At 42.2% G+C, this 24,876-nt stretch overlaps 2 protein-coding genes across 9 annotated transcripts in view; one reads left to right on the top strand and one right to left on the bottom strand.

Annotated features, from left to right (window-relative positions):
- The window catches only part of C5H12orf56 (chromosome 5 C12orf56 homolog), a 76,852-nt gene extending 56,557 nt beyond the window's left edge, over positions 1-20,295 (bottom strand). The window contains exon 1 of the mRNA XM_086400202.1: positions 19,522-20,295. Within this exon, the coding sequence (XP_086256328.1) occupies positions 19,522-20,133 (612 nt within the window). The 5' untranslated portion in view covers positions 20,134-20,295. The remainder of the gene's footprint in view (positions 1-19,521) is intronic.
- Positions 1-24,876, top strand: part of XPOT (exportin for tRNA) — a 173,463-nt gene that overhangs the window by 90,780 nt on the left and 57,807 nt on the right. For 2 of the 8 annotated variants that reach the window (XM_086400174.1, XM_086400170.1), the window contains exon 4: positions 18,593-18,814. The exons of the other annotated variants lie outside the window; for them this stretch is intronic. The gene's annotated coding sequence lies outside the window, so the exon portion shown is untranslated. The remainder of the gene's footprint in view (positions 1-18,592; positions 18,815-24,876) is intronic. 8 annotated transcript variants of the gene reach the window in all.

Genomic DNA, 24,876 nt, shown 5'->3' with positions numbered 1-24,876 from the left:
ACTGAGGCTGACAAGGTGGAGTTATTTCTCAACAGCCTCCTAAGTGCTCCCTCTCAGTCAATATTATAAAAACTCTAAGACTATTTGAGGAGATCAAACCAGTCATTCCTAAAGGAAATCAGTCCTGAATATTCATTGGAAGGACTGATGCTGAAGCTGAAACTCCAATAGTTTGGCCACCTGATGCAAAGAACTGACTCATTGGAAAAGACCCTAATGCTGAGAAAGACTGAAGACAGGAGGAGAAGGGGATGACAGAGGATGAGATGGTTGGATGGCATCACCGACTCAATGGACATGAGTTTGATCAGGCTCCGGGAGTTAGTGATAGACAGGGAAGCCTAGTGTGCTGCAGTCCATGAGGTTGCAGAGTCAGACACAATTGAGTGACTGAACTGAACTGAAAACTATTCATCAATTGTAGTGCTTCCTGATATATGACCTTTCTTTGCCTCTGAAAAAGGTGCTGACCCCCGTCGCTACAAATATGGAACCCCATGCTCCAACCATGTCCAAGAGCACCAGTTGCTATCCTCCTATTAAAAGCTAGGTCTTGGGGGGAATTCCTTGGCAGTCCAGTGGTTAGGACTCCACACTTACACTGCAGGATACACAGGTTCTGGTCAGAGAACTAAGATCCTGCAAGCCACATGTCCCCCCCCCTCAAAAAAATTGAGTCTTGGGGAAAATCTTAAAAAACAACAACAACAAAAAACCTGTATTACTGATGCTGAAAACTCAGCCTCTGTGTACTAGTGCCAAATTGAGTTTTGGGTGAAGTAGAAAATAATAGCTTTATTGCTGTGCCAGGAAAAGCAGGCTTGTGCCCCTGAAAAACTGTGTATCCCAACCCAGGAAGATTTCATGAGGGGTTTTATAGCATTGGTTCAAGGGTCAGGGTTTTTATGAGGATCAGGGTGTGTAGGGCCTATACTCCTTTAATCTGACCTCAGGTGTTCCTCTCTGGAATGAGGAATGCTAACATCTTCCATTTATGGGGAGTTTGAGTTCTGTAAGGTGCTCAAAGAAGTTGTTCTGTATATCCCTTAAGGGGGAGCTTCCCAGGTGGCTCAGTGGTAAAGAACTTGCGTGTAGTGCACGAGCCGCAGGAGACATGGGTTTGATCCCTGAGTTGAAAAGATCCCCTGGAGGAGGAAATGGCAGCCCACTCCAGTATTCTTGCCTGGAGGACCCCATGGATGGAGGAGCCTGGCAGGCTACAGTCCATAGTGTCACAAAGGGTCAAACACAACTGAAGTGACACAGCACACACACACGCAGGCATCCCTTGGAGAGGAACACAGACCCTGCCCCAAGGTTGCCATATTGTTTCTTGGCTGTTCCTCCCTTGTCTCTGCTTCCCCTCCTTCCCTGATTAGCAACTGTCTGAAAGGCTTCCGTGGCCAGGAGCCCCACAAAGTCCTGCTAGGTTTCACTGCTTATGTGATGGGGTGGGGTGGGGGGGAACATGCTGGCTCACCAACCAGGAATACCGTCTCTCAATCTGTGAAGTTAAAAAAGTAGGTAGGTGTGCAGGAAAGGGTTAACTCTCCAGGTCTGAGCTGCTCATACCTTGCATCTTGGGAGATGGAGGAGCCTGGCAGGCTACAGTCCATGAGGTCACAAAGAGTCAGACACTACTTAAGTAACTTAGCACACACACACGCTACTCCACTGGACAAGGACACCTGGAAGCTTGCACCTGGTATCTCCTGGATTCCATCCTACACACCTCCCTTTGCTAAATGTAATCTGTACTCTCTCACTGTAATAAACCATGTCTGAGTCCTGTGAGTCCTTCTAAGATCCATCAAGCATGAAGGTAGTCTTGGGGACCCCCTACACAGTTGGACAGCCATACCCAAGCATTAAAAGGCAAATACATCAGTTTGCCAGCAAAGGTCTATGATAGTCAAAGCTATAGTTTTTCCAGTAGTCATGTACGGATGTGAGAGTTGGACCATAAAGAAAGCTGAGCACCAAAGAATTGATGCTTTCAAACTGTGGTGCTGGAGAAGACTCTTGAGAGTCCCTAGGACTGCAAGGAGATCAAACCAGTCAATCCTAAAGGAAATCAACCCTGAATACTCATTGGAAGGACTGATGCTGAAGCTGAAGCTCCAGTACTTTGGTCACCTGATGTGAAGAGTCGATCCATTGGAAAAGACCCTAATGCTGGGTTAGATTGAAGGCAGGAGAAGAGGGGGCCAGAGGATGAGATGGTTGAGATCACGATTCAACAGACATGATCTTGGGCAAACTCCAGGAGATAGTAAGGGACAGGGAGGCCTGGCGTGTTGCAGTCCATGGGGTCACAAAGAATCAACACGACTTAGCGACTGAACAACAGCAACCCAAGCATAAGGCCATTGGCTGCCTATACCACTGGTCATACCTCCTTTGGGCACTGCAGAGCCTTGCCCTTTCCCAGGCTATTAAGTCCTGAGGAGTCAGCCCACCTTCTTGTCCTTCCTTTTCAAAGAACTCATAAGATTCTGATCCTTGAGGCCAGATTTGCTCCAGAGTGAAGATGGGAAGAAGAGATTAAATGTTCAAACAGTACCTTACAAAATGTAATAAAATTTAACATTTATTGAATACTTATTACATGTTCTTTATAGGTATTACCTCACTGAATCCTCATAGAACTCCTAGTGTAGGTAAAACTATTCCCATTTTACAAGGGAATTTGAAGAACCTGAGGCTGAGAGAGTTAAGCGGCCTGCCCAAGGTTCCTTTGCTAGTAAGTAGCAGACCAAAGATTCAAAATGAATCCTGTGCTCTTAACTTATGCAAATGACATGCAAAGTATAAAACATATATGCACACAAAAGAAACATACTGTGGGTCTAAAAATAAAATTGCTTCTATTATGAGATGGTGCAATGGTATGATGAGGTAAATTTTTGTGTTTCTGTATTTTGTAATCTTATTGTGAGACAGTGTTTAAGGACAAAGACTGCTGTACAGACATTATTACTATGGTAACAAATGTCACAGAAACCTCAAAAACTCCAAATTTTCTAATTACTAAATGGACCCATTTGGCTCTCATTTCTTTTTTTCTTTCTTTTTAAACTGAAGTTTATGTGTATTGGATATTAATCCTTTATTAGTCATATCAGTTGCAAATATTTTCTCCCATTCAGGAAGTTGTCTTTTTGTTTTCTTGAAGGTTTCCTTTGCTGTGCAAAAGCTTTAAAGTTTAATTAGATCCCATTTATTTTTTGCTTTTATTTCCTTTACTTTAGGAGAGATAGGTAACTCTCACTTCTTACCCATTTTCATGAATTGCCCACCTACAGAGTTTCTATCAAAAGCCTGACATCAAAGAGGGACTGACACATGAAAGAGAACCTCAGACCTAGAAAGCCTTAAAAATGAACATAAACTCATGTACAAAGGTCAGGATTAAAATCACTTGGAAGTCAGATTTCTAAGTGGAAGGTACTAAAATGTCCTAAAGAAAAGCCATCAAGCAGGCAGCAATCAGGTTAACTGGTATGAATTATTCTCATTAAAGTCTTATGAACCAATTCGTTGTTTTGTTGTCCTAATTATTAAGTACATCATGACCAAACTAGGTCACCTTGACAGAAATTTGGAATGCTGGGGAAACACTATGAACTAGCAGTTAAGAAATCTGATTTCTAATGTGGTCTCCATTATTTAGTTATTATGTGGCTTTGGTCAAGTTACTTATTCTCTTTTGGCTGTGATTTTCTCAGGTTAAAATGAGAAATGTGGAATCAATTAAGGTCTCTTTCAGCTTGAATATATATATTTTAAAACATGAAATTATAACATTACAATATTAAAACTTTGTTAATGACTGTACTTCAGGAAATGTATTTGCATGATCAGAAAGAACCACAAGAGCTTCCCTGCAAAGATGCAGGCAAAGGGTATCTACTGAGTCCTGTTTTGTGGGAGGAGAATATATGTAAATATGTAATTTACCTATGTATTTTGTTAAGAATATTCCTTATAAAAAATTCTGTATCTATATCCCAGAGAATCTTGTAAGAGGTATTGGTACTTGTGGGAGGAGAATATATGTAAATATGTAATTTACCTATGTATTTTGTTAAAAATATTCCTTATAAAGAATTCTGTATCTATATCCCAAAGAATCTTGTAAGAGGTATTGGTACTTATAGGTATTAGCCAACCTATAAGAAATATTAAATGCAGTCCTTTATTCTAGTTTCTTTATGCTTGAGATTTTCCATATGAAAAAGTAAATATGAGAGCGATGACAACCAAATGCAATGTGTGATCCTTGATTGGATCCTAGTTTGAACAAACTGAAAAGACAGGTAGAAACAGAAAAGCTATGTGACCTTCGCTAAGATAGGCTCCACTAGGTTCCACTGATTTGGCTAAAACATACTGAAGAAAGGCCTTCCCAGGTGATGCTAGTAGTAAAGAACTCACTTGCCAGTGCAGGAGACAAGAGACGCAGGTTCAACCTCTGGGTCGGGAAGATCGCCTGGAGGAAGACGTGGCAACCCACTCCAGTATTGTTGCCTGGAGAATCCCATGGATAGAGGAGCCTGGAGGTCTACAGTCCATAGGGTCACAAAGAGTCGGACACAACCGAATCAACGTAGCACACACACATATTGTAGAAAGCTGATGAAGCACATGTTATTCCCTCCTTTTATGAATACTCTGTCCCTTTTTTTTTTTGCCTAGAAACTTCTAATCTTCCTTCAAGATGAAACTCAAAGGTTACTTCCTTGGTGAACCATTACCCATTCATCCACCTAAAAGAATATGTCACTTTCTCTTATCCCACAATATTCTATTTAATCTGCTTTCATATTCCATTATAATCATCTGCGTATCATTTTTCTTCTTTTCCATCTGGCTTACCTTCCTCTCTAAATTATGAGTTATTCAAAAGCAGGTTCCATTTTTTATGCATTTATACATCTGTAGTATAAATGAATACTAGTAATTCAAAATACTGGTAAAATGCTCTCTATAAAATCTAACATACATTCAGTAGAACTATTCAGTGTAGAAATAAGAAAGACATAAACCAGAAGAAAAGGCAAAAACTGAAGGCAAACATCTGTTTGGAGACCATTTTACTTAATAAGCTTCCCAGGTGGCTCAGAAGGTAAAAAGTCCACCTGCAACGCAGGAGACGTGGGTTTGATCCCCGGGTGGGGAGGATCCCCTGGAGAAGGGAATGTCTTCCCATTCTTGCCTGGAAGATTCCATGGACAGAGGAGCCTGGTGGGCTACAGTCCATGTGGTTGCAAAGAGTCACACACGATTGAGCGACTAACACTTTTACTTTTTTTCACTTTTACTTAATGGGACAGTGGGTAATTGAAGTAAGGCCTTGATACAGGTAAACTGTGAGACATTTTTCCGCTTCCATTGTCATCTCAGGACCTAACTTCCTCTGCACAGCACATTCTAACTCTACAATCTCCCAAAAAGGGAGGAAAGCAAGTAAAAAAAATTTACTCAAATTGCAATGTAATGAATCACCTGTTCCAAGATTATTTCAGAGCAAATCTGAAGGAGGACCACTGACAAGCCCAAAATATTTAATATCCTGATGAAATGGCCAATCAATATATGGAGAGGCCATCAATGAACCTCCCTCAAAATTAAACCACGTTAGCTATCACCTACACATTAGCTATCACCTATGTCACACTGTACTTAAGCTTACTCCCAAGTGGAAGCTATTTTTATATTTCAGTTCAGTCGCTCAGTCACGTCTGACTCTGCGACCCCATGGACTGCAGTACTACAGGCTTCCCTGTCCATCACCAGCTCCCAGAGTTTACTCAAACTCATGTCCATAAAGTTGGTGATGCCATCCAACCATCTCATCCTCTGTCATCCCCTTCTCTTCCTGCTTCCCATCTTTCCCAGCTTCAGAGTCTTTTCTAGTGAGTCAGTTCTTTGCATCAAGTGGCCAAAGTATTGGGGTTTCAACTTTAACATCAGTCCTTCCAATGAATATTCAGGACTGATTTCCTTTAGGAGGGACTGGTTGGATCTCCTTGCAGTCCAAGTGACTCTCGAGGCTTCTCCAACACCACAGTTCAAAGCATCAATTCTTCGGCATTCAGCTTTCTTTAGAGTCCAACTCTCACATCCATACATGACTACTGGAAAAACCATAGCCTTGACTAGACGGACCTTTGTTGGCAAAGTAATGTCTCTGCTTTTGAATATGCTATCTAGGTTGGTCATAGCTTTTCTTCCAAGGGGCAAGCGTCTTTTAATTTCATGGCTGCAGTCACCATCTGGAGTGATTTTGGACCCCCCAAAAATAAAGTCTGACACTGTTTCCACTGTTTCCCCATCTATTTGCCATGAAGTGATGGGACCAGATGCCATGATCTTAGTTTTCTGAATGTTGAGCTTTAAGCCAACTTTTCACTCTCCTCTTTCACTTTCCTCAAAGGCTCTTTAGTTCTTCTTCACTTTTTGCCATAAGGGTGGTGTCATCTGCGTATCTGAAGTTATTGTCATTTCTCCCGGAAGTCTTGATTCCAGCTTGATTCCAGCGTTTCTCATGATGTACTCATGATGTATAAGTTAAATAAGCAGGGTGACAATATACAGCCTTGACATATTCCTTTCCTGATTTAGATCCAGTCTGCTGTTCCATGTCCAGTTCTAACATTTAGCATTTGGCAAAGCCTTCCACTGTGGTGATTGTGCAGCCTCCACCAGGTGGTTTTTTCCCATTGTACTCTCCTTGGGCTTTAGCATACCAGTTCCTGAGGAAATCTGAGTAGGTGAGCTATTTTTGGAAAGTGTGAATATTGCTGGCATGAATGATCCACTCATAGATTTCAAAAGGAATTACCCATTAGGAGAATGGGGCCCTGCCTTCGCATAATATTGGAGAGTCCCTAGATTATTTTAATGTTCGCTTGAAAAATCATTGCCTCAGGACTGAGAGCCACACCTCAGGAATACTAAAAGAAAAAAACAAAAACAAAAAAACACCTTGCAAATCCTGGCCCTGTGAAAAAGATACTATATTCCATCTGGGTCTTTGCAGCCAAACCTGTCCTTGAACCTCATCAGCAGCAATGACACCAGCCTCAGTTGTGAAGGACAACAATCCTGAATACAGATCGGTGGTGTGGGAGACTGGAAAAGGTGTTTTGTTTATCCACTCCCCTCCTTCCTGACACCAGATACTCAGAAACCATGCAATGTGCATACTGAAGTAACTCTATTGTCCTATTGCAAAACCTAAAAGCTTCTCAAGAAATAGTAATACCATAAGTTTGCAGGAGGCCAGTTGTTACTATATGCATAGTGGTTAAAGAATGCTGGCTGTGATGTCCAAAGGTTAAGTTTACATTCCAGCTCACATGTTTTCAGATTATGCAACTTGTACAAGTATTTACCCTTTCTCTGCCTCAGTTTTCTCATCTATGCAAGAAAGAGAACATCACCTTCCTGAAAGAATCTATACACTGAAATGAGATAATCCACTTAAAGTGGCTGGCACACAGTACATACCCAATAGGTGTCTGTTATAACTCTTGATATTTGATTGTTCATAAGAACTTCAGTAGTGCAATGCTGAGCCAGATTCATGGTCCACTCAGTCTGGCATTTGTCTCTGATGATGGCAGCAAAAGGCATTTGGGGAGAGAGATGAATGCTCTTTCTTGTTATTAAATGAATAGGCATTATTTAAAAATATCCCTAATTTTTTTGACTAAATCTCTAAGAATAAAATGGGCTTCCCTGGTGGCTCAGACAGTAAAGAATTGGCCTGCAATGCAGGAGACCTGGGTTCAATCCCTGGGTCGGGAAGATCCCCCTAGATAAGGGAATGGCAACCCACTCCAGTATTCTTGCCTGGGAAATCCCATGGACAGAGGATCCTGGTGGGCTACAGTCCATGGGGTCACAAAAGAGTCAGACACAACTGAGTGATTAACACTTTCACTACACTAATAATAATATATCATTTATGAAGAAGTCTGCATCATTTTTGACCATATTTATATTTGCAACTGGTACCAATTTCTCTTATATTAAAGTACTACTTTCAAAATGCAGGGAGAGGGGAAAACCCTTCTTATTTTCCATTATTTTGTGAATAATCCTATATTTACCTTACCCCTTAGTCTTGATTTCATAGTCTTCACTCAGATTTCTTTTACCAGTTTTTAATTTCAGAGAAAAAAAGGAACCCTAAGCTTTTAGCAGTTGATTATCAAGTTTCTAATTTATTCAGTTCAACTCCTCATAGATATTTTGAGTTCCTGATACAGAGCACAAAGTTGAAACATATAAAACATAAGATTAGAGTTTCTATTTTCAAAAGAGTTTAGAGTCTTCTGGAGATCGAGTCAATGAAAACTTTTTAAAAAATGATCCGCTAGGTACTAAGGCAGCTTTAGCCCAGAGATTAAGAGCCCTGACTCTGGAGCCAGATGACTCGCATTCAAGTTCTGGTTCTGTCACTTGGTGGATGACCGCGGGCAGACTGCTTTCAATCTTTCTATTTCAGGTTCCTTATCTGTAAAACTGAGGTAACAGTATCATCTGGGGGTTGTTGTAAGGATAAAGAAGTTCCACATCAAGCGCTCAGAACAGCAGATGGGTAGCACATAGTAAGCACTCAATAAAATGTCAGCAATTTGAGGCAGGCATTAGAGCTGTTCACAAATATTCCTATCCTCTCTTCCAAACATGTGGAACACACAAATGGTAGGGTCATATTTTCCTACCCCCTTTTATGTTAAGCATGGCCATGTTCCTGACTCTGGTTAATGAAATGTGAAAAGTAGGGACATGCCCCTGGGTATAAGATGAAAACCCAGTGCATAATTTGCAGAGGTAATCCCCCCTGCCCTGGTGATCAAGCAAGCATGTGGTAAAAGGGAACCTCTGATGCTAAAGTGGGTAACTAAGTATCACATACCTTGTGAGTAAAATAAACAGTCCTTGCTAATCCACCATGGACAGGTAGCTACGACTAGACTCTGTGCTGTGCGAAAGTACTCAGGCTTTGAGGTGATTTCTTAATGCAGCTTAAGCTGAACGATTCTGACCAGTCACTAGGGTCAGAGCAGTGAATCAGGCTGACAAACTGCTGGTCCTCTTACAGTTTCTCAAGACTTGAATACAATATCCAAAATATTTTATGCAAACAAACTCTTAAGAAGCAGCCAAAATGACTGATAAGAGTTTACCACTTTTTTCCACCTCCCACAGTGAGATCTTTGAAATGTAACAAGTGAGTCAAAATACAGGGGGGAAAAAACGTTCAAGATGAAAAGAAGTATCCATAACATGGTCTTACCTTCTATAACTCTTTACTACCTCTCAACATGCATGATAAACAACACAGGGATCATCTCATGCAAACACACAAAAAACATGAAGAAAGCTGAACTTGAGGAGCAGGAGACCTATGAGAATTTAGTCCGACTCTGCCTTTAACTGACTATGTAACTGGCTGGTGTGATGAGTTGCCAATCTCCCAAGTCTCTCGGTATTTGGAAATAAGGAAGTATGATCTCCCTTTCTAAGAAGTGAACTGTATAATGTACCCGAGCATCCATTTATTCACTTACTCATTCTTCCAGTTTACAAATAGTTATTGACTATCTGCTATGTGTCAGAGAATATAACGTACAGTGATAGAGGGATGAACAAGACCAACAGGGTCCTGCTCTCATGGAGCTTACATTTACTGTGGGGCATTTGTTATTGTTGTTGTTTAGTCACCAAGTCATGTCCATCTTTTTTGTGATCTCATGGACTGTAGCCCTCCAGGCTCCTCTGTCTGTGAGATTTCCCAGGCAAGAACACAGGTTGCCATTTCCTTCTCCAGGATATCTTTCCAACCCAGGGATCAAACCTGCGTCTACTGCTTGGCAGGCAGATTCTTTACCACTGAGCCTACTATGGGACACAGGTAAGAATAAATCACCGAACACGTTAATCTCACAGTGCAAATAGTGGTAAGTGCTTTGAAACACTTTAGACTGGGTGGACCCAGAAGGCATCCCAAGGAATCAACCCTCTGAAGGTGTGAGGGAAAGTGTTCCAGGTAGTTCATAGTTAAATACATTTTAGCAGACAAGTGACAGGGTCCGGAACACACTACTCCAAAATATGGTTGGTACCTTAGCATACTGAATGTTCTGAGCTGAAGGCATTCAAGAAAATGCAGATGCAGAAAAGTCTTTCTGATCCCCAGCCCTCCTCCCTGAATCAGGTCATAAGGCCCTCATGAGAGAGGGTCTCTCTATACCCAGAAGAAAGGAACAACCTTATCTCTAAGACAGGGATGCTAAGATGAATCCAAATAAGCAGGCCTCGCTAAAATGTCCCCAGTTTATGACCCTTAGCTTTTTCAACTTTTTTGAACTATCACATTTTTCTATGACTCTCCATTCTTCATCAAACGTAGTGTTAAACACCCAGAGGTTTTTGCTTTGTTTTTTAAGATTTTTCTTTAATTGATGTGGGACCATTTTTTAAAGTCTTTATTGAATTTGTTACAATATTATTTATTTTATGTTTTGGTTTTGTGGCCATGAGGCATGTGGGATCTTAGTTCTCCAACCAGAGATTGAACCTGCATCTCCTGTATTGGAAGGCAAAGTTCTAACCACTGGACCACCAGGGAAGCCCCCCCACACAGGTGTAACTGTTTCTTCTTTGGAATTCCATTTCCTTCTACAGTCTCCCTTATCATATAAAATTTATGTTAAACAAGTTTGTACAGTTTTATCCTGTTCATCTATTTTTTTTTTCAGTTTAATTTTCAGACCTAATCAGGATCCCTAGAAGGGTTGACAAAAACCTTTTCCTCTTCTACACAAATCAAGAGGATAGACTAATATGTAGGATATGGGGAATGAAAGAAAGAACTAATGTTAATGGAAGATGACGTTACTTCCTAAAATGGGAAAAGTTAAGAGAGGAACAGGTTTGGGGGTGGAGCTCAGGAATTCTGTTCAACAAATTAAACTCTGCAAACCCAGTGGGCAAGTTTTCAAAAAGAACAAGTGAGATTTTAAAACACCTAATACATAAGCAATGCTCAAAAACCAGTTCTTTTTTTCCCCCAAATTTACTAATCTCCCAAAGAGATATGAGTCTTACAGATTCATGAACCTAAGTTGACTTAATGTATGTGGATAAAGGTTATTAATAATAATGAAACGTGTATATAGCTCCTACCATGTGCCAAGTACTATTTTACTTATTTTTTAAACACATTTATTTACTGACTTATGTATTTGGCTACACCAGGTCTTAATTGTGGCATGCGGGATGTCATTCCCTGACCAGGGTTCGAACTCGGGCCACCTGTGTTGGGAGCATGGAGTCTTAGCCACTGGACCTCCAGGGAAATTCCCCAAGTATTATTTTAAGTGTTTCATTTATTAATGAGGTTAATCCTTCCAACAGCTCTATAAAGATGATGCTATCATCTCCATTTTACAGATGAAGAAATGGAGAGATAAAGTAGAGGCTGAATAACTTGACCAAATCCACACAGGTAGAAAGCAAAAGCTGAATAAAAATGTACTACTAAATACTCCAGTGTATACTGCAAATAATAAATTGAGAAATGAAGAGACAGATTATGTTGAATATTTAACAAATAGTTATTGGCCATGTCACATGTATCAATCAGGCAGTGTTCCCGGAACCATTGGAAATCACTGTTCAGGATAGTTGGTTCTCATGCTTGAAAAATGTATCTAATCTTAGAAGTGCTTAAAGAATAGTATGGTGATACACACAATAAAAGCAGAACTCTAGAGCTTTCAAAAGTAATTTTAAAGAAAATATCAGCTTTCACAAAAGGTCTGCCTAAGCAACCTTGGAAACCCATTGTTTTAGGAGATGAACCACATCAAACACCCACTGAGTGGTGATCATTAGTAACGTGTAGAAATATTGAACCATTGTGTTGTGCACCCGGAACTAACACAGTGTTATAGGTCAATTATATTTCAGCTTTTAAAATAATTAGTTTTTAAAAATAAATGATAAAAACTTACATAAAATTATTTAAATAAATCTGACATTAATTTGTTTTGGAAAAAAATCCCCTACTGAGACCTCCAAGTACACACAAAACTTGTCTTTGCTAGAATGGAAATCTCACTTCTGTGTTTTGTTGCTGTTCTTTTCACTTTTTTTTTCCCCCAGTTAGGGGAGAGAATAGAATTTTATCTGTATATTTGCACATTTTTTTTGTGAAATGTAACTAGAACAGGAGACATGAACTAAATGGAGAGATCTGGCCAGTTGGGGAACAAGAAGGGTGGGGGCCCAGAGGCATAAAGGATTGGCTTACTTAGGGGCTTTATTGACAATGAAAACAAAGGCCACTGGGAACCTGAGCCAACTGAAAGTTAAATAACAAGAGACAAATTTGCACAGTAAAATGAGGAGACCTTTAAGAACGGAAAAGGATTCTAAAGAGGTAGCCTTAGAGAAAGACACCACCCTAGTAAAAAAGGAGATTAAAACAGTTGATCTTTCAAGAAAGGAGGAACCGGTTCTAAAAAACAAAGCTGCCTGGCACTCTAACAATGTAATCCACTGTAACAGACAACTATATATGTGAGGGGACAATACAGTTGACGTAACACAGAAATCAGGAAAATTCTCCATGTAGTATTAAGGACAGACATAGTGTTCACAGAGGGATGACAAGCCAACTACACCTGTGGATATTGACACTAGATAAAGCAATGTGGGGACACTCATTTTTCACATACCCTATGAAGCTTAGTATAAGCCGTCATCATTGTCCTTTAGTTGCTAAGTCATGTCCAACTCTTGGTGACCAATGGGCTGGAGCATAGCAGGATCCTCTGTCCTCCACTATCTCCCAGAATTTGCTCAAATTCATGTCCATTGAGTTGGTGATGCCATCCAACTAACTCATCTTCTGTTGCCCACTTCTCCCCCTGCCCTCAGTCTTTCCCAGAATCAGGGTCTTTTCTAGTGAGTCACCTCTTCCCATCAGGTAGCCAAAGTATTGGAGCTCCAGTTTCAGCATCAGTCATTCCAACTAACATTCAGGGTTGATTTCCTTTAAGATTGATTGGTTTGATCTTCTTGCTGTCCAAGGGACTTTTAGGAGTCTTCTCTAGCACCACAGTTTGAAAGCATCAATTCTTCAGTGCTCAACCTTCTTTTGGAGAAGGCAGTGGCACCCCACTCCAGTACTCTTGCCTGGAAAATCCCACGGGCGGAGGAGCCTGGTAGGCTGCAGTCCATGTGGTCGTGAAGAGTCAGACATGACTGAGCGACTTCACTTTCACTTTTCACTTTCATGCACTGGAGAAGGAAATGGCAACCCACTCCAGCGTTCTTTCCTGGAGAATCCCAGGGACAGGGGAGCCTGGTGGGCTGCCGTCCATGGGGTCGCACAGAGTCGGACACGACTGAAGCGACTTAGCAGCAGCAGCAGCCTTCTTTATGGTCCAACTCTTACATCTGTACATGACTACTGGAAACACCATAGCTTTGACTTATACAGACTTTTGTCAGCAAAGTGATGTCTCTTCTTTTAATACACTGTCTAGGTTTGTCATTAGCTTTCCTTCCAAGGAGCAAGTATCTTTTAATTTCATGGCTGCAGTCACCATCTGCAGTGATTTTGCAGCCCAAGAAAATAAAATCTGTCACTGCTTCCACTTTTTCCCCTTCTATGTGGCATGAAGTGATAGGACCAGATACCATGATCTTCATTTTTTGAATGCTGAGTTTCAAGCCAACTTTTTCCCTCTCTTCTTTCACATTCATTAAAGGCTCTTTAGTTCCTCTTCAGTTCAGTTCAGTTCAGTTCAGTCGCTCAGTCGTGTCCGACTCTTTGCAACCCCATGAATCGCAGCACACCAGGCCTCCCTGTCCATCACCAACTCCCGGAGTTCACTCAGACTCACGTCCATCGAGTCAGTGATGCCATCCAGCCATCTCATTCTGTGTTGTCTCCTTCTCCTCCTGCCCCCAATCCCTCCCAGCATCAGAGTCTTTTCCAATGAGTCAACTCTTTGCACAAGGTGGCCAAAGTACTGGAGTTTCAGCTTTAGCATCATTCCTTCCAAAGAAATCCCAGGGCTGATCTCCTTCAGATTGGACTGGTTGGATCTTCTTACAGTCCAAGGGACTCTCAAGAGGCTTCTCCAATACCACAGTTCAAAAGCATCAATTCTTCGGCACTCAGCTTTCTTCACAGTCCAACTCTCACATCCATACATGACCACTGGAAAAACTATAGCCTTGACTAGATGGACCTTTGATGGCAAAGTAATGTCTCTGCTTTTGAATATGCTATCTAGGTTGGTCATAACTTTCCTTCCAAGGAGTAAGCATCTTTTAATTTCATGGCTGCAGTCACCATCTGCAGTGATTTTGGAGCCCCCCAAAATAAAGTCTGACACTGTTTCCCCATCTATTTCCCATGAAGTGATGGGACTGGATGCCATGATCTTCGTTTTCTGAATGTTGAGCTTTAAGCCAACTTTTTCACTCTCTTCTTTCACTTTCATCAAGAGGCTTTTTAGTTCCTCTTCACTTTCTGCTATTATAGTGGTATCATCTGCATATCTGAGGTTGCTGATATTTCTCCCAGCAATCTTGATTCCAGCTTGTGATTCATCCAGCTGGTAGCTCAGTGGTGGTAAAGAATCCACCTGAAATGCAGGAGACACAGGTAGACGCAGGTTTGATCACTGGGTTGGGAAAATCCCCTGGAGAAGGAAACGGTGACCCACTCCAGTATTATTGCTGGGAAAATTCCATGGAGAGAGGAGTTTGGGGGCTATGGTCTGTAGGGTCGAAAAAGAGTCAGATATGACTGAGCACATACACACACACTCTCTCTCTCTCTTTGCATTTAAGTTAAATAAACAGGGTGACAATATACAGCCTTGTCCTACTCCTTTCCCAATTTCGAACCAGTCAGTTATTCTGCGTCTGGTTCTAACTGTTGCTTCTTGACCCACATACAGGTTTCTCAGGAGACAGATAAGGTGGTCTGGTACTCCCATCTCTAAGAATTTTCCACAGTTTGTTGTGATCCACACAGTCAAAGGCTTTAGTGTAGTAAATGAAGCAGAAGTAGATGTTTTTCTGAAATTTTTTTGCTTTCTTCATGATCCAACAACTATTGGCCATTTGATCTCTGGTTCCTCTGGTTTTTCTAAACCCAGCCTGTACATCTGGAAGTTCTCTGTTCACATGCTGTTGAAGCCTAGCTTGAAGGACTTTGAGGATAACCTTGCTAGCATGTGAAATGAGGGCAATTGTACAGTGGTTTGAACATTCTTTAGCATTGCCTTTCTTTGGGATTGGAATGAAAACTGACCTTTTCCAGTCCTTTGGCCATTGCCAAGTTTTCCAAATATGCTGTCATACTGAGTGCAGAACAATGCAAAGAAATAGAGGAAACAATAGAATGGAAAAGACTGGAGATCTCTTTCTAGGAGTCATGTATGGATGTGAGAGTTGGACTATAAAGAAAGCTGAGCACTGAAGAATTGATGCTTTTGAACTGCGGTGTTGGAGAAGACTCTTGAGAGTCCCTTGGACTGCAAGGAGATCCAACCAGTCCATCCTAAAGGAGATCAGTCCTGAATATTCATTGGAAGGACTGATGCTGAAGCTGAAACTCCAATAGTTTGGCCACCTGATGTGAAGAAGTGACTCATTTGAAAAGACCCTGATGCTGGGAAAGATTGAAGGCGGGATTAGAAGGGGACAACAGAGGATGAGACGGTTGGAAGGCATCACCGACTCAATGGACACGAGTTTGAGCAAGCTCCAGGAGTTGGCGATGGACAGGAAGACCTGATGTGCTGCAGTCCATGGGGTCCCAAGGAGTCAGCGACTGAGCGACTGAACTGAACTGAGAGATCTCTTCAAGAAAACTGGAGATATCAAGGGAACATTTCATGCAAGGATTAGCACAATAAAGGACAGAAACTGTAAGGACCTTACAGAAGCAGAAGAGATTAAGAAGTGTCAAGAATACACGGAAGAACTACACAAGAAAGGTCTTAATGACACAGATAACCACCATGGTCATTGAGATGGTCAGTGGTCATATTTGGAAAACTCAGTGGTCATTCACTTAGGGCCAGACATCCTAGAGTGTGAAGTCAAGTAAGCTTTAGGAAGCATTACTACAAACAAAGCTAGTGGAGGTGATGGAATTCCAGCTGAGCTATTAAAAAAATCCTTAAAATGATGCTCTTAAAATGCTGCACTCAGTAGGTCAGCAAATTTAGTACAAGCCACTGAACTATAATAATAACTATAATAAAAACTCAGCAAAAGAGACTGTCAAGGCATTTGTGCCTGGCATGACTGTACTTATTACTCACTGAAATAATATTTTTTAAACAATTACCCATTTTAAAACATCATAAGAGAAAACACTTCTGTATTGATTTCCTATTGTTATTGTAACACATTTTCATAAACTTGGTGGTATTAAATAACACAAACTTATTTTCATAATGGTTCTGGGGTCAGAAGTCTGAAATGGGTCTCACTGATCTAAAATGGGTATCAGCAAGACTGCATTTTTTCTGGAGGCTCTAGGGAAAAACATGTTTCTGTGCCTTTATCAGCTTTTAGAGGCTGTCCACATTCCTTGGTTTGTGGCCCCCTTCCAACTTCAAAACAAGTCTTTCTTATAGTGCATCACTCTGCTGCTGACTCTTCTTCTGCTTCCCTTTTCCAATTTTAAGGATGTAGTGATTACATTTACCTTATGCATATAATCCAAGATAATCTCCCAATTTTAAGGTCAGCTGGTTAGCATATGTGTGCAGTTGCTCAATTGTGTCCAACTCATTGTGACCCCATGAACTGTAACCTGTCAGGGTCCTCTGTTCATAGAAGTTTCCAGGCAAGAATATACGGTTGCCAGTTCCTTTTCCAGGGGATCTTCCTGACTCAGGGATCGAACCCACGTCTCCATCTCCTGTACTAGCAGGCAGATTCTTTACCACTGCATCACCTGGGAAGCTCTGCAACTGTAATTCCCCTTTGTTGTATAATATAATAGAGGAAGTAATATAAAATAGAAACAGGTTCTGGAGATATCTTTGGGGAGCCATTATTCTGCCTTCCACAGCTTTAACCAGAGTTAAACTATATTGTGTAAGATGGACATTCATTGTACCAACAGGGATTTCCCTGGTGGTCCAGTGGTTAAGAACCCGTCTTTCATTGCAGGGGATGTGGGTTCAATCCCTGGTCAGCAAACTAAGATCCCACATGTTGTAGGGTAACAGCCTGCATGCCTCAACAGCAGAGCCCTCATGCTCTGGAGCCCACACCCTGAAACTTGAACAGTCCCACATGCCACAACAAAGACCCAACATAGCAAAAAAAAAAAAAAAAATTCTATCAACAATGCTGAAATCTTGAGACTTGTTCAGTACCTTTATAGACATTACACACTCTCCTATATGCCAGAAAGGCAAACTTTGTACATCAAGCATGATCAGGTATGCCTTTCTGTAGTATTCTTGGCTGGGGAGACCTAGGGAGCTTTACTGTACTTTGCAGATTCTAACAGTTTAAAAAGAAAGCTATATGACACCTATTGACATGTGTATACTGTCTCTTTAGGGAGAGAGTAACAATATCCTAAAATCATTACTCCCAAAGAATACATGTTTACACTGCAGACACTAGAAAAAAAGTTGAACATTTAATGTTTTCTAAAACATTTGGTCAGAAATTTAAATCTTTTAAAATTTTAGTTCAAGAGAATGCAAATAGTAGCAGTGAGGAAAAGGTAGTTTTACTTCCAACTTTTGCTCAGATTAAGGCAGGAGATAGATAAGCCCCAGGCTGAACAGCTGGAGTTCATCCCCTATGGACAGATACTCCAAAATAGCAGAATGAAAGAGAAGTTAAGCCCTGCCCAGATTAAAGAGACCACATATTTATCAATCTTGAGGATAAGGAGACCTTCTTGACTATATATGTGCAGAAAGCCTTCTTAGAGGTCTAAAGGGAGGGGGCACCACCCCATATCACATATAAAGTGATATCAACCTATGGATCGGCCTCTTTGCTAGAATCCATCTTGGCTAAGGGATGCATGCACGCACATGGAAAGACCTTGATGCATACCAAATATGGACTCAACCAGGCAAAGCAAGATGATTGGCCAGAGGAAACCTGGAAGAAATGCCCCATTAAAGCGATTCAAACTACCACAAGGGCGCAACTCTCTGAGACCACCTGTGTGTCTATCCACAGTACCCTTTTTCTCCTAATAAATGCTTTACTTGTTTCACTACTTTCTGTCTCTATGTGGAAATTCATTTCTACACAGCTGACAGGCAAGGGCCTTGTCACTGACCACTGGTCCCTGATGTTCTAGTCTAGGATTCAGTGCTGTCACTTCGGTGGCTGACTTCAATCTCTGGCCAGGAATCCTGCTTCAATCCCCTGCAGGCTGAGGCCACCTGAGATCAAAATGAAGCAAAGAAATCAGCATAGCGCTATCAGCCCACGGAGGTATTTTAAGTAGAAAAAGCTTTCACTTTTTTCATTTGATTTCATTATTTTCTTACAGACATGTTCCAAAGAAGCTATGATTTTCTTGACCCCATCAAGGCTTGCTAGCTTCTCCCCTGGGAGACAGAGTCAAGTGAGGGAAAGAAACAGGAGGCTAGACACCTGTCCCCAGTGGAGAAAGGAAGAACACACCTGGAGAGCAACTCAGACAAAGGGAGCCAAGGGGGGAAAAACAGTAACTGGAGAGGAGACTGCTTCCAAGCTGTTGCTGGTTTATAAGGTAAATCTATTGCTGGATGAAAGGGATACAGTAGCAGCAACTAAAAACTGAGACAGACTGTATCTCCTTCAAGGCTCCTGCTCTAATGACACTCCTTCCAGGAAGTTTTCCCAGCATGGCCTGAGCCTGGATTGGATGAAATACCTGCCAGAGATTGCCATGCGTCCCATACAAATCTTATCAATGCATGCACTTATTCATTCATTCACTTACTCATATTGAGTACCTAACATAGTCTAAGCCCTAAAGATAAAAAATAAACAAGGCATATTCGCACTTTTCACATGGCATTTATTTGCATTGGTTTTGGTTTTCAGTCTTTCCCACAGAATCTTCTAGGAAGGCCCCCTGTTTCAGTTTCTCATCCTCAGAGTCTAGCACAGTGCTTGGCCTACTGTGGGTGCTTAATTAACCAAAGAACGACCTTAAAGCGTACTTCTGGTAGGAGGCTATGTTCTCAAATCTGTCGTCCTATTTGAGGGGACAGGGATGACCGGTACACAAAATAAGAATGGTAAAAGCATCTTTATTCGGAATGCATACAGCAATCCAGTTTTCCTATGTGGCTACTAGTAGAAAAGTATATGTTAGAGAGAACAAGAGTCCCGGGCAGGGTGGGGAAGCTCCTCCTCCTCCTCCTTCCCGCGTGTAACAGGGATTGGGGAGCCCAAGAAAGGGGTTCTCGCGAGCCCGTCTGCGCGCCTCACCAGGTCAATGGCTACGATGTCCCGCAGCGCCACGACTCGTCGGATGGATTTGGGCGGGTTCTCAGTCAGGTAGATGAGCCGGTCAGTGAGCACCACGTACTTTAAGGTGTGTTTCTCCGAGTCAGATACCACGATGCACTGCTCATAGGCGCGGACGGCGTCGTAGACCTCGGGCGGCAGATGCCTACGCAGGAAGGCGTCCAGGCGGCTATTCTTGCGCGCTGGGAAGCCGCAGCGCGCGGGGCTGGCCATGCAGGGCGCCCGCGGCCCCGCCGAGTGCCGGGGTCGGCGGAGGCCTCTGTCCGACCCCGCCTCCGCGCCGCCCGCGGTGGAACCCGCGCGCGCCACAAAGCCGCCGAACCGCGCGGCCGCCTCCCCGGGCGCTGGTGGCCGGGCCCCAGGCTTCGGAGCTCCCGCGTCTGGTCCCCTGGACCAGCACCCGCCCCCCGCTCCCAACACACCAACACACACCAACACACACACACACACACACACACACACACACACACACACACACACCCGCGTCTGGCCCCGCCCCCCAATCTTGGTCTCAGTCCCCGACAACAATGGGCAGGGCGAGACGCTGGTCCTTCTGGGCTCGCTGCCAAGCATCCTGGGGCCCTCTGCTCACCCCGGCCCCTTTCCTTCCCCTAGCCTAGCTGTTGCGGAGCAAGCATCGAGGCCACCGGTTTGGTCTGGTTTTCTATTACAAACTTGAACAAGATGAAATTTACCGATTTATTTTTAAATAAAACAATCCTAGAGCTCTATTAAGATCAACCACCCAGATTTAGCACTTGATTATAAGATTGCTTGGCATAGCTCTCTAATTTTTCACGAGTAGAGACTTAGCTCTTCTTTCTGCAGCTACATAAAAGCTCTCTGACAAAAGAGCCTGTTATAAATTGTTTTTCGCACACCCAAGTCTACCTAATGGATATGCTTCTGTTCCCAGTGCCCAGGACAACGCCCCGTAGGCAGTCGGAGCTCAATCTGTGTAGGATGAATGAACGGGTGAAGCCTGCGTATCTAAAAAATTGAAAGTTAGAGGCCGAGAAATGCTGAACATGCAGCCTTGAGGCTTCAGAGTAGTAACAAGTACTATTTACTTTTTACAGACCAGGAATCAGTTCAGTCCAATCGCTCAGTCGTGTCCAACTGTTTGCGACCCCATGAATCGCAGCACACCAGGCCTCCCTGTCCATCACCAACTCCCGGAGTTCACTCAAACACGTCCATCTAGTCGGTGATGCCATTCAGCCATCTCATCCTCTATCGTCCCCTTCTCCTCCTGCCCCAATCCCTCCCAGCATCAGAGTCTTTTCCAATGAGTCAACTCTTCACATGAGGTGGCCAAAGTATTAGAGTTTCAGCTTCAGCATCAGTCCTTCCAAAGAACACCCAGGACTGATCTCCTTTAGAATGGACTGGTTGGATCTCCTTACAGTCCAAGGGACTCTCAAGAGGCTTCTCCAACACCACAGTTCAAAAACATCAATTCTTCAGCACTCAGCTTTCTTCACAGTCCAACTCTCACATCCATACATGACTACTGGAAACACCATAGCCTTAACTAGACGGACCTTTGTTGGCAAAGTAATGTCTCTGCTTTTGAATATGCTATCTAGGTTGGTCATAACTTTCCTTCCAAGAAGTAAGCATCTTTTAATTTCATGGCTGCACTCATAATCTGCAGTGATTTTGGAGCCCAAAAAAATAAAGTCTGACACTGTTTCGACCGTTTCCCCATCTATTTCCCATGAAGTGATGGGACCAGATGCCATGATCTTAGTTTTGTGAATGTTGAGCTGTAAGCCAACTTTTTCACTCTCCTCTTTCACTTTCATCAAGAGGCTTTTTAGTTCCTCTTCACTTTCTGCCATAAGTGTAGTGTCATCTGCATATCTGAGGTTATTGATATTTCTCCTGACAATCTTGATTCCAGCTCGTGCTTCTTCCAGCCCGTTTCTCATGATGTACTCTGCATATAAGTTAAATAAGCAGGGTGATAATATACAGCCTTGACGTACTCCTTTTCCTATTTGGAACCAGTCTGTTGTTCCATGTCCAGTTCTAACTGTTGCTTCCTGACCTGCATACAGATTTCTCAAGAGGCAGGTCCGGTGGTCTGGTATTCCCATCTCTTTCAGAATTTTCCACAGTTAATTATGATCCACACAGTCAAAGGCTTTGGCATAGTCAATAAAGCATAAGCAGATGTTTTTCTGGAACTCTCTTACTTTTTCTATGATCCAGCAGATGTTGGCAATTTGATCTCTGGTTCTTCTGCCTTTTCTAAAACCAGCTTGAACATCAGGAAGTTCACGGTTCACATATTGCTGAAGCCTGGCTTGGAGAATTTTGAGCATTCCTTTACTAGTGTGTGAGATGAGTGCAATTGTGCAGTAGTTTGAGCATTCTTTGGCATTGCCTTTCTTTGGGATTGGAATGAAAACTGAACTTTTCCAGTCCTGTGGCCACTGCTGAGTTTTCCAAATTTGCTGGCATATTGAGTGCAGCAGTTCCACAGCATCATCTTTCAGGATTTGGAATAGCTCAACTGGAATTCCATCACCTCCACTAGCTTTGTTTGTAGTGATGCTTTCTAAGGCCCACTTGACTTCACATTCCAGGATGTCTGGCTCTGGGTGAGTGATCACACCATCGTGATTATCTTGGTCATGAAGATCTTTTTTGTACAGTTCTTCTGTGTATTCTTGCCACATCTTCTTAATATCTTCTGCTTTTGTTAGGTCCATACCATTTCTGTCCTTTATCGAGCCCATCTTTGCATGAAATGTTCCCTTGGTATCTCTAATTTTCTTGAAGAGGTCTCTAGTCTTTCCCATTCATTTGTTTTCCTCTATTTCTTTGCATTGATCACTGAGGAAGTCTTTCTTATCTCTCCTTGCTATTCTTTGGAACTCTGCATTCAGATGCTTATATTGTTCCTTTTCTCCTTTGCTTTTCACTTCTCTTCTTTTCACAGCTATTTGTAAGGCTTCCCCAGACATCCATTTTGCTTTTTTGCATTTCTTTTCCACGGGGATGGTCTTGATCCCTGTCTCCTGTACAATGTCACGAACCTCCGTCCATAGTTCATCAGGTACTCTATCAGATCTAGTCCCTTAAATCTATTTCTCACTTCCACTGTATAATCATAAGGGATCTAATTTAGGTCATACCTGAATGATCTGGTGGTTTTCCCTACCTTCTTCAATTTAAATCTGAATTTGGCAATAAGGAGTTCATGATCTGAGCTACAGTCAGCAACCAGTCTTGCTTTTGCTGACTGTATAGAGCTTCTCCATCTTTGGCTGCAAAGAATATAATCAATCTGATTTCGGTGTTGACCATCTGGTGATGTCCATGTGTAGAGTCTTCTCTTGTGTTGTCGGAATAACATTGTAAATTAGGTTAACGAGATTAGAACACAGCAACAGAAACTTATCTCCAGTAACCCTAGGTGAGAACTTTCATTTTAAATTCAAATCCTTGAAAAGTCATTCTCTCTCCCTTCCAATTTACCCAGAGACCCAGAGACAATGCAAACAGTATATGTATATTTTGTTTAATTTGTTCCAGTTACCTGCAACCCAGTATTGAATTATGTATTCTTTATTGCATTTTACATTTTCATTCTCCTCACATTTTACTATTGCATACTGTATGTTGTAAGCAATTTCAAATCCTTTGTGGAAGCAGTATAAATAAATTAAAACATAAACATAGTGTAGACTAAATTGCTACAAACTGAGGGAACTGAGGAAAAATGTTTAGATGTAGCTAAAGAAGTCTGAGAAGCTCAATAGCAGCAAAGGAATAGAAACAATATTTCTCTTTTGGAAAGACTGTATTTGGTGAGTAAGGAGAGAAGTGCCACCTGCTGACAAAATCTTAAATGACCTAGCATTTGAAGTTTTCTTAGGATCTGATCATACATCTTACTCTTCATATTCATACCTGGATGAAAAGGGAGCCCCAGGGTCATGGCTATTTCCTCTGAAGTAAGGATTATTCCCATCTAACCCATTCTGAAATTTGTTGCCTCAAACCAAGAGAAGGAAAGGCCCTTCATGTTTGCCAAAGAGTCATACCTCAGGAGAGTGTTTGAGAGGGAAATGGCTACTGCAGAGTTGGAATGGGAGGCCCAAGTGGGGAACAGGCCTCAGTCCAGACTGCTGTCTCATGTGTCATGGGCTCCCTGTTTCATAGCCACTTCCCAGGACTAAGAAACAGAATGACTGGATCAGGAACAGAAAAGAAAGCATATCTGATATATCTGCCACGAAGCCCACCATAAACAAGTTTCTGGTGAAAAGGGTACTAGGCTTAACAAATGTGAAGATGATGCACACAAAGAAGGGAATTTTACAAAGAGTCTGGTGGTTAAGGTGACCTCAGTTAACTTTTTAATTGTGTGGCATACAGAGAAGGCAGTATCATGGTTTCCAGGCACTCATTGTTCTGTACTGTTGCCAAGGTAACAGCAAAGTTCAGATCACAGGAAAGGGCTTTAATATAGGAGAAAGATCCCTGGATTTGGAGTCAGGAGAACTGGATTAGAGCACTAATCCTGTTGCTTAGTATCTGAGATTTTTGAAAAGTCACTTCACCTTTTCAGCTTCATTTCACTATCTGTGTAATGAAACTGCTACTAAACATATGCCCTGCTAACTAGAGAGTTGGTGGGAAGACCAAAGGCAGTGACTTATGAATTATGAAAGGACTACAGACATGAAAATTGTCTGTATTCCCTTATCTTTTGGTAAGCTTTATGAGAACAGTTAACATAAATATAGGCCTCTCAGGTGGCTCAGTGGTAAAGAATCCTTCTGCCAAGCAGGAGGTGTGGATTTGACCCCTGGGTCGGGAAGATCCCATAGAGAAGGAAGTGGCAACTTACTCCAATATTCTTGCCTGGAAAATCTTATTGACAGAGGAACCTGGCGGGCTCCAGCCTATGGTGTCACAAAAGAGTCAGAAACAATTTAGTGAATAAACAACAACAACATAAATACACCCTACACAGGCATTTGCTCCTTATCTTCTAAATCCAACCAAACTCAGGAAGCATTTGGTACAGATCCTGTACAAGATCCCTGGAAGGAGGGAACGGCAACCCATTCCAGTATACTTGCCTGGAGAATTCCATGGACAGAGAGCCTGGTGAGTTACAGTTCATAGGGTTGCAAAGAGTTGGACATGACTTAGTGTCTTTGTGACCCCATGGACTATAGCTCGCTAGGCTTTCCTGTCCATCACCAACTCCTGGAGCTTGCTCAAATTCACGTCCATCCAGTTGATGACTCCATCCACCATCTTATCCTGTATCGTCCCCTTCTCCTGCTGCCT

This window comes from Bos grunniens, chromosome 5 (genome assembly GCF_055505025.1).
Source record: "Bos grunniens cultivar Pamir isolate PY7600 chromosome 5, Bosgru_T2T1.0, whole genome shotgun sequence".
Classification (NCBI taxonomy): Eukaryota; Metazoa; Chordata; class Mammalia; order Artiodactyla; family Bovidae; genus Bos; species Bos grunniens.
Note: the sequence above shows the minus strand (reverse complement) of the source record. Positions and strands in the feature narration are given on the sequence as shown.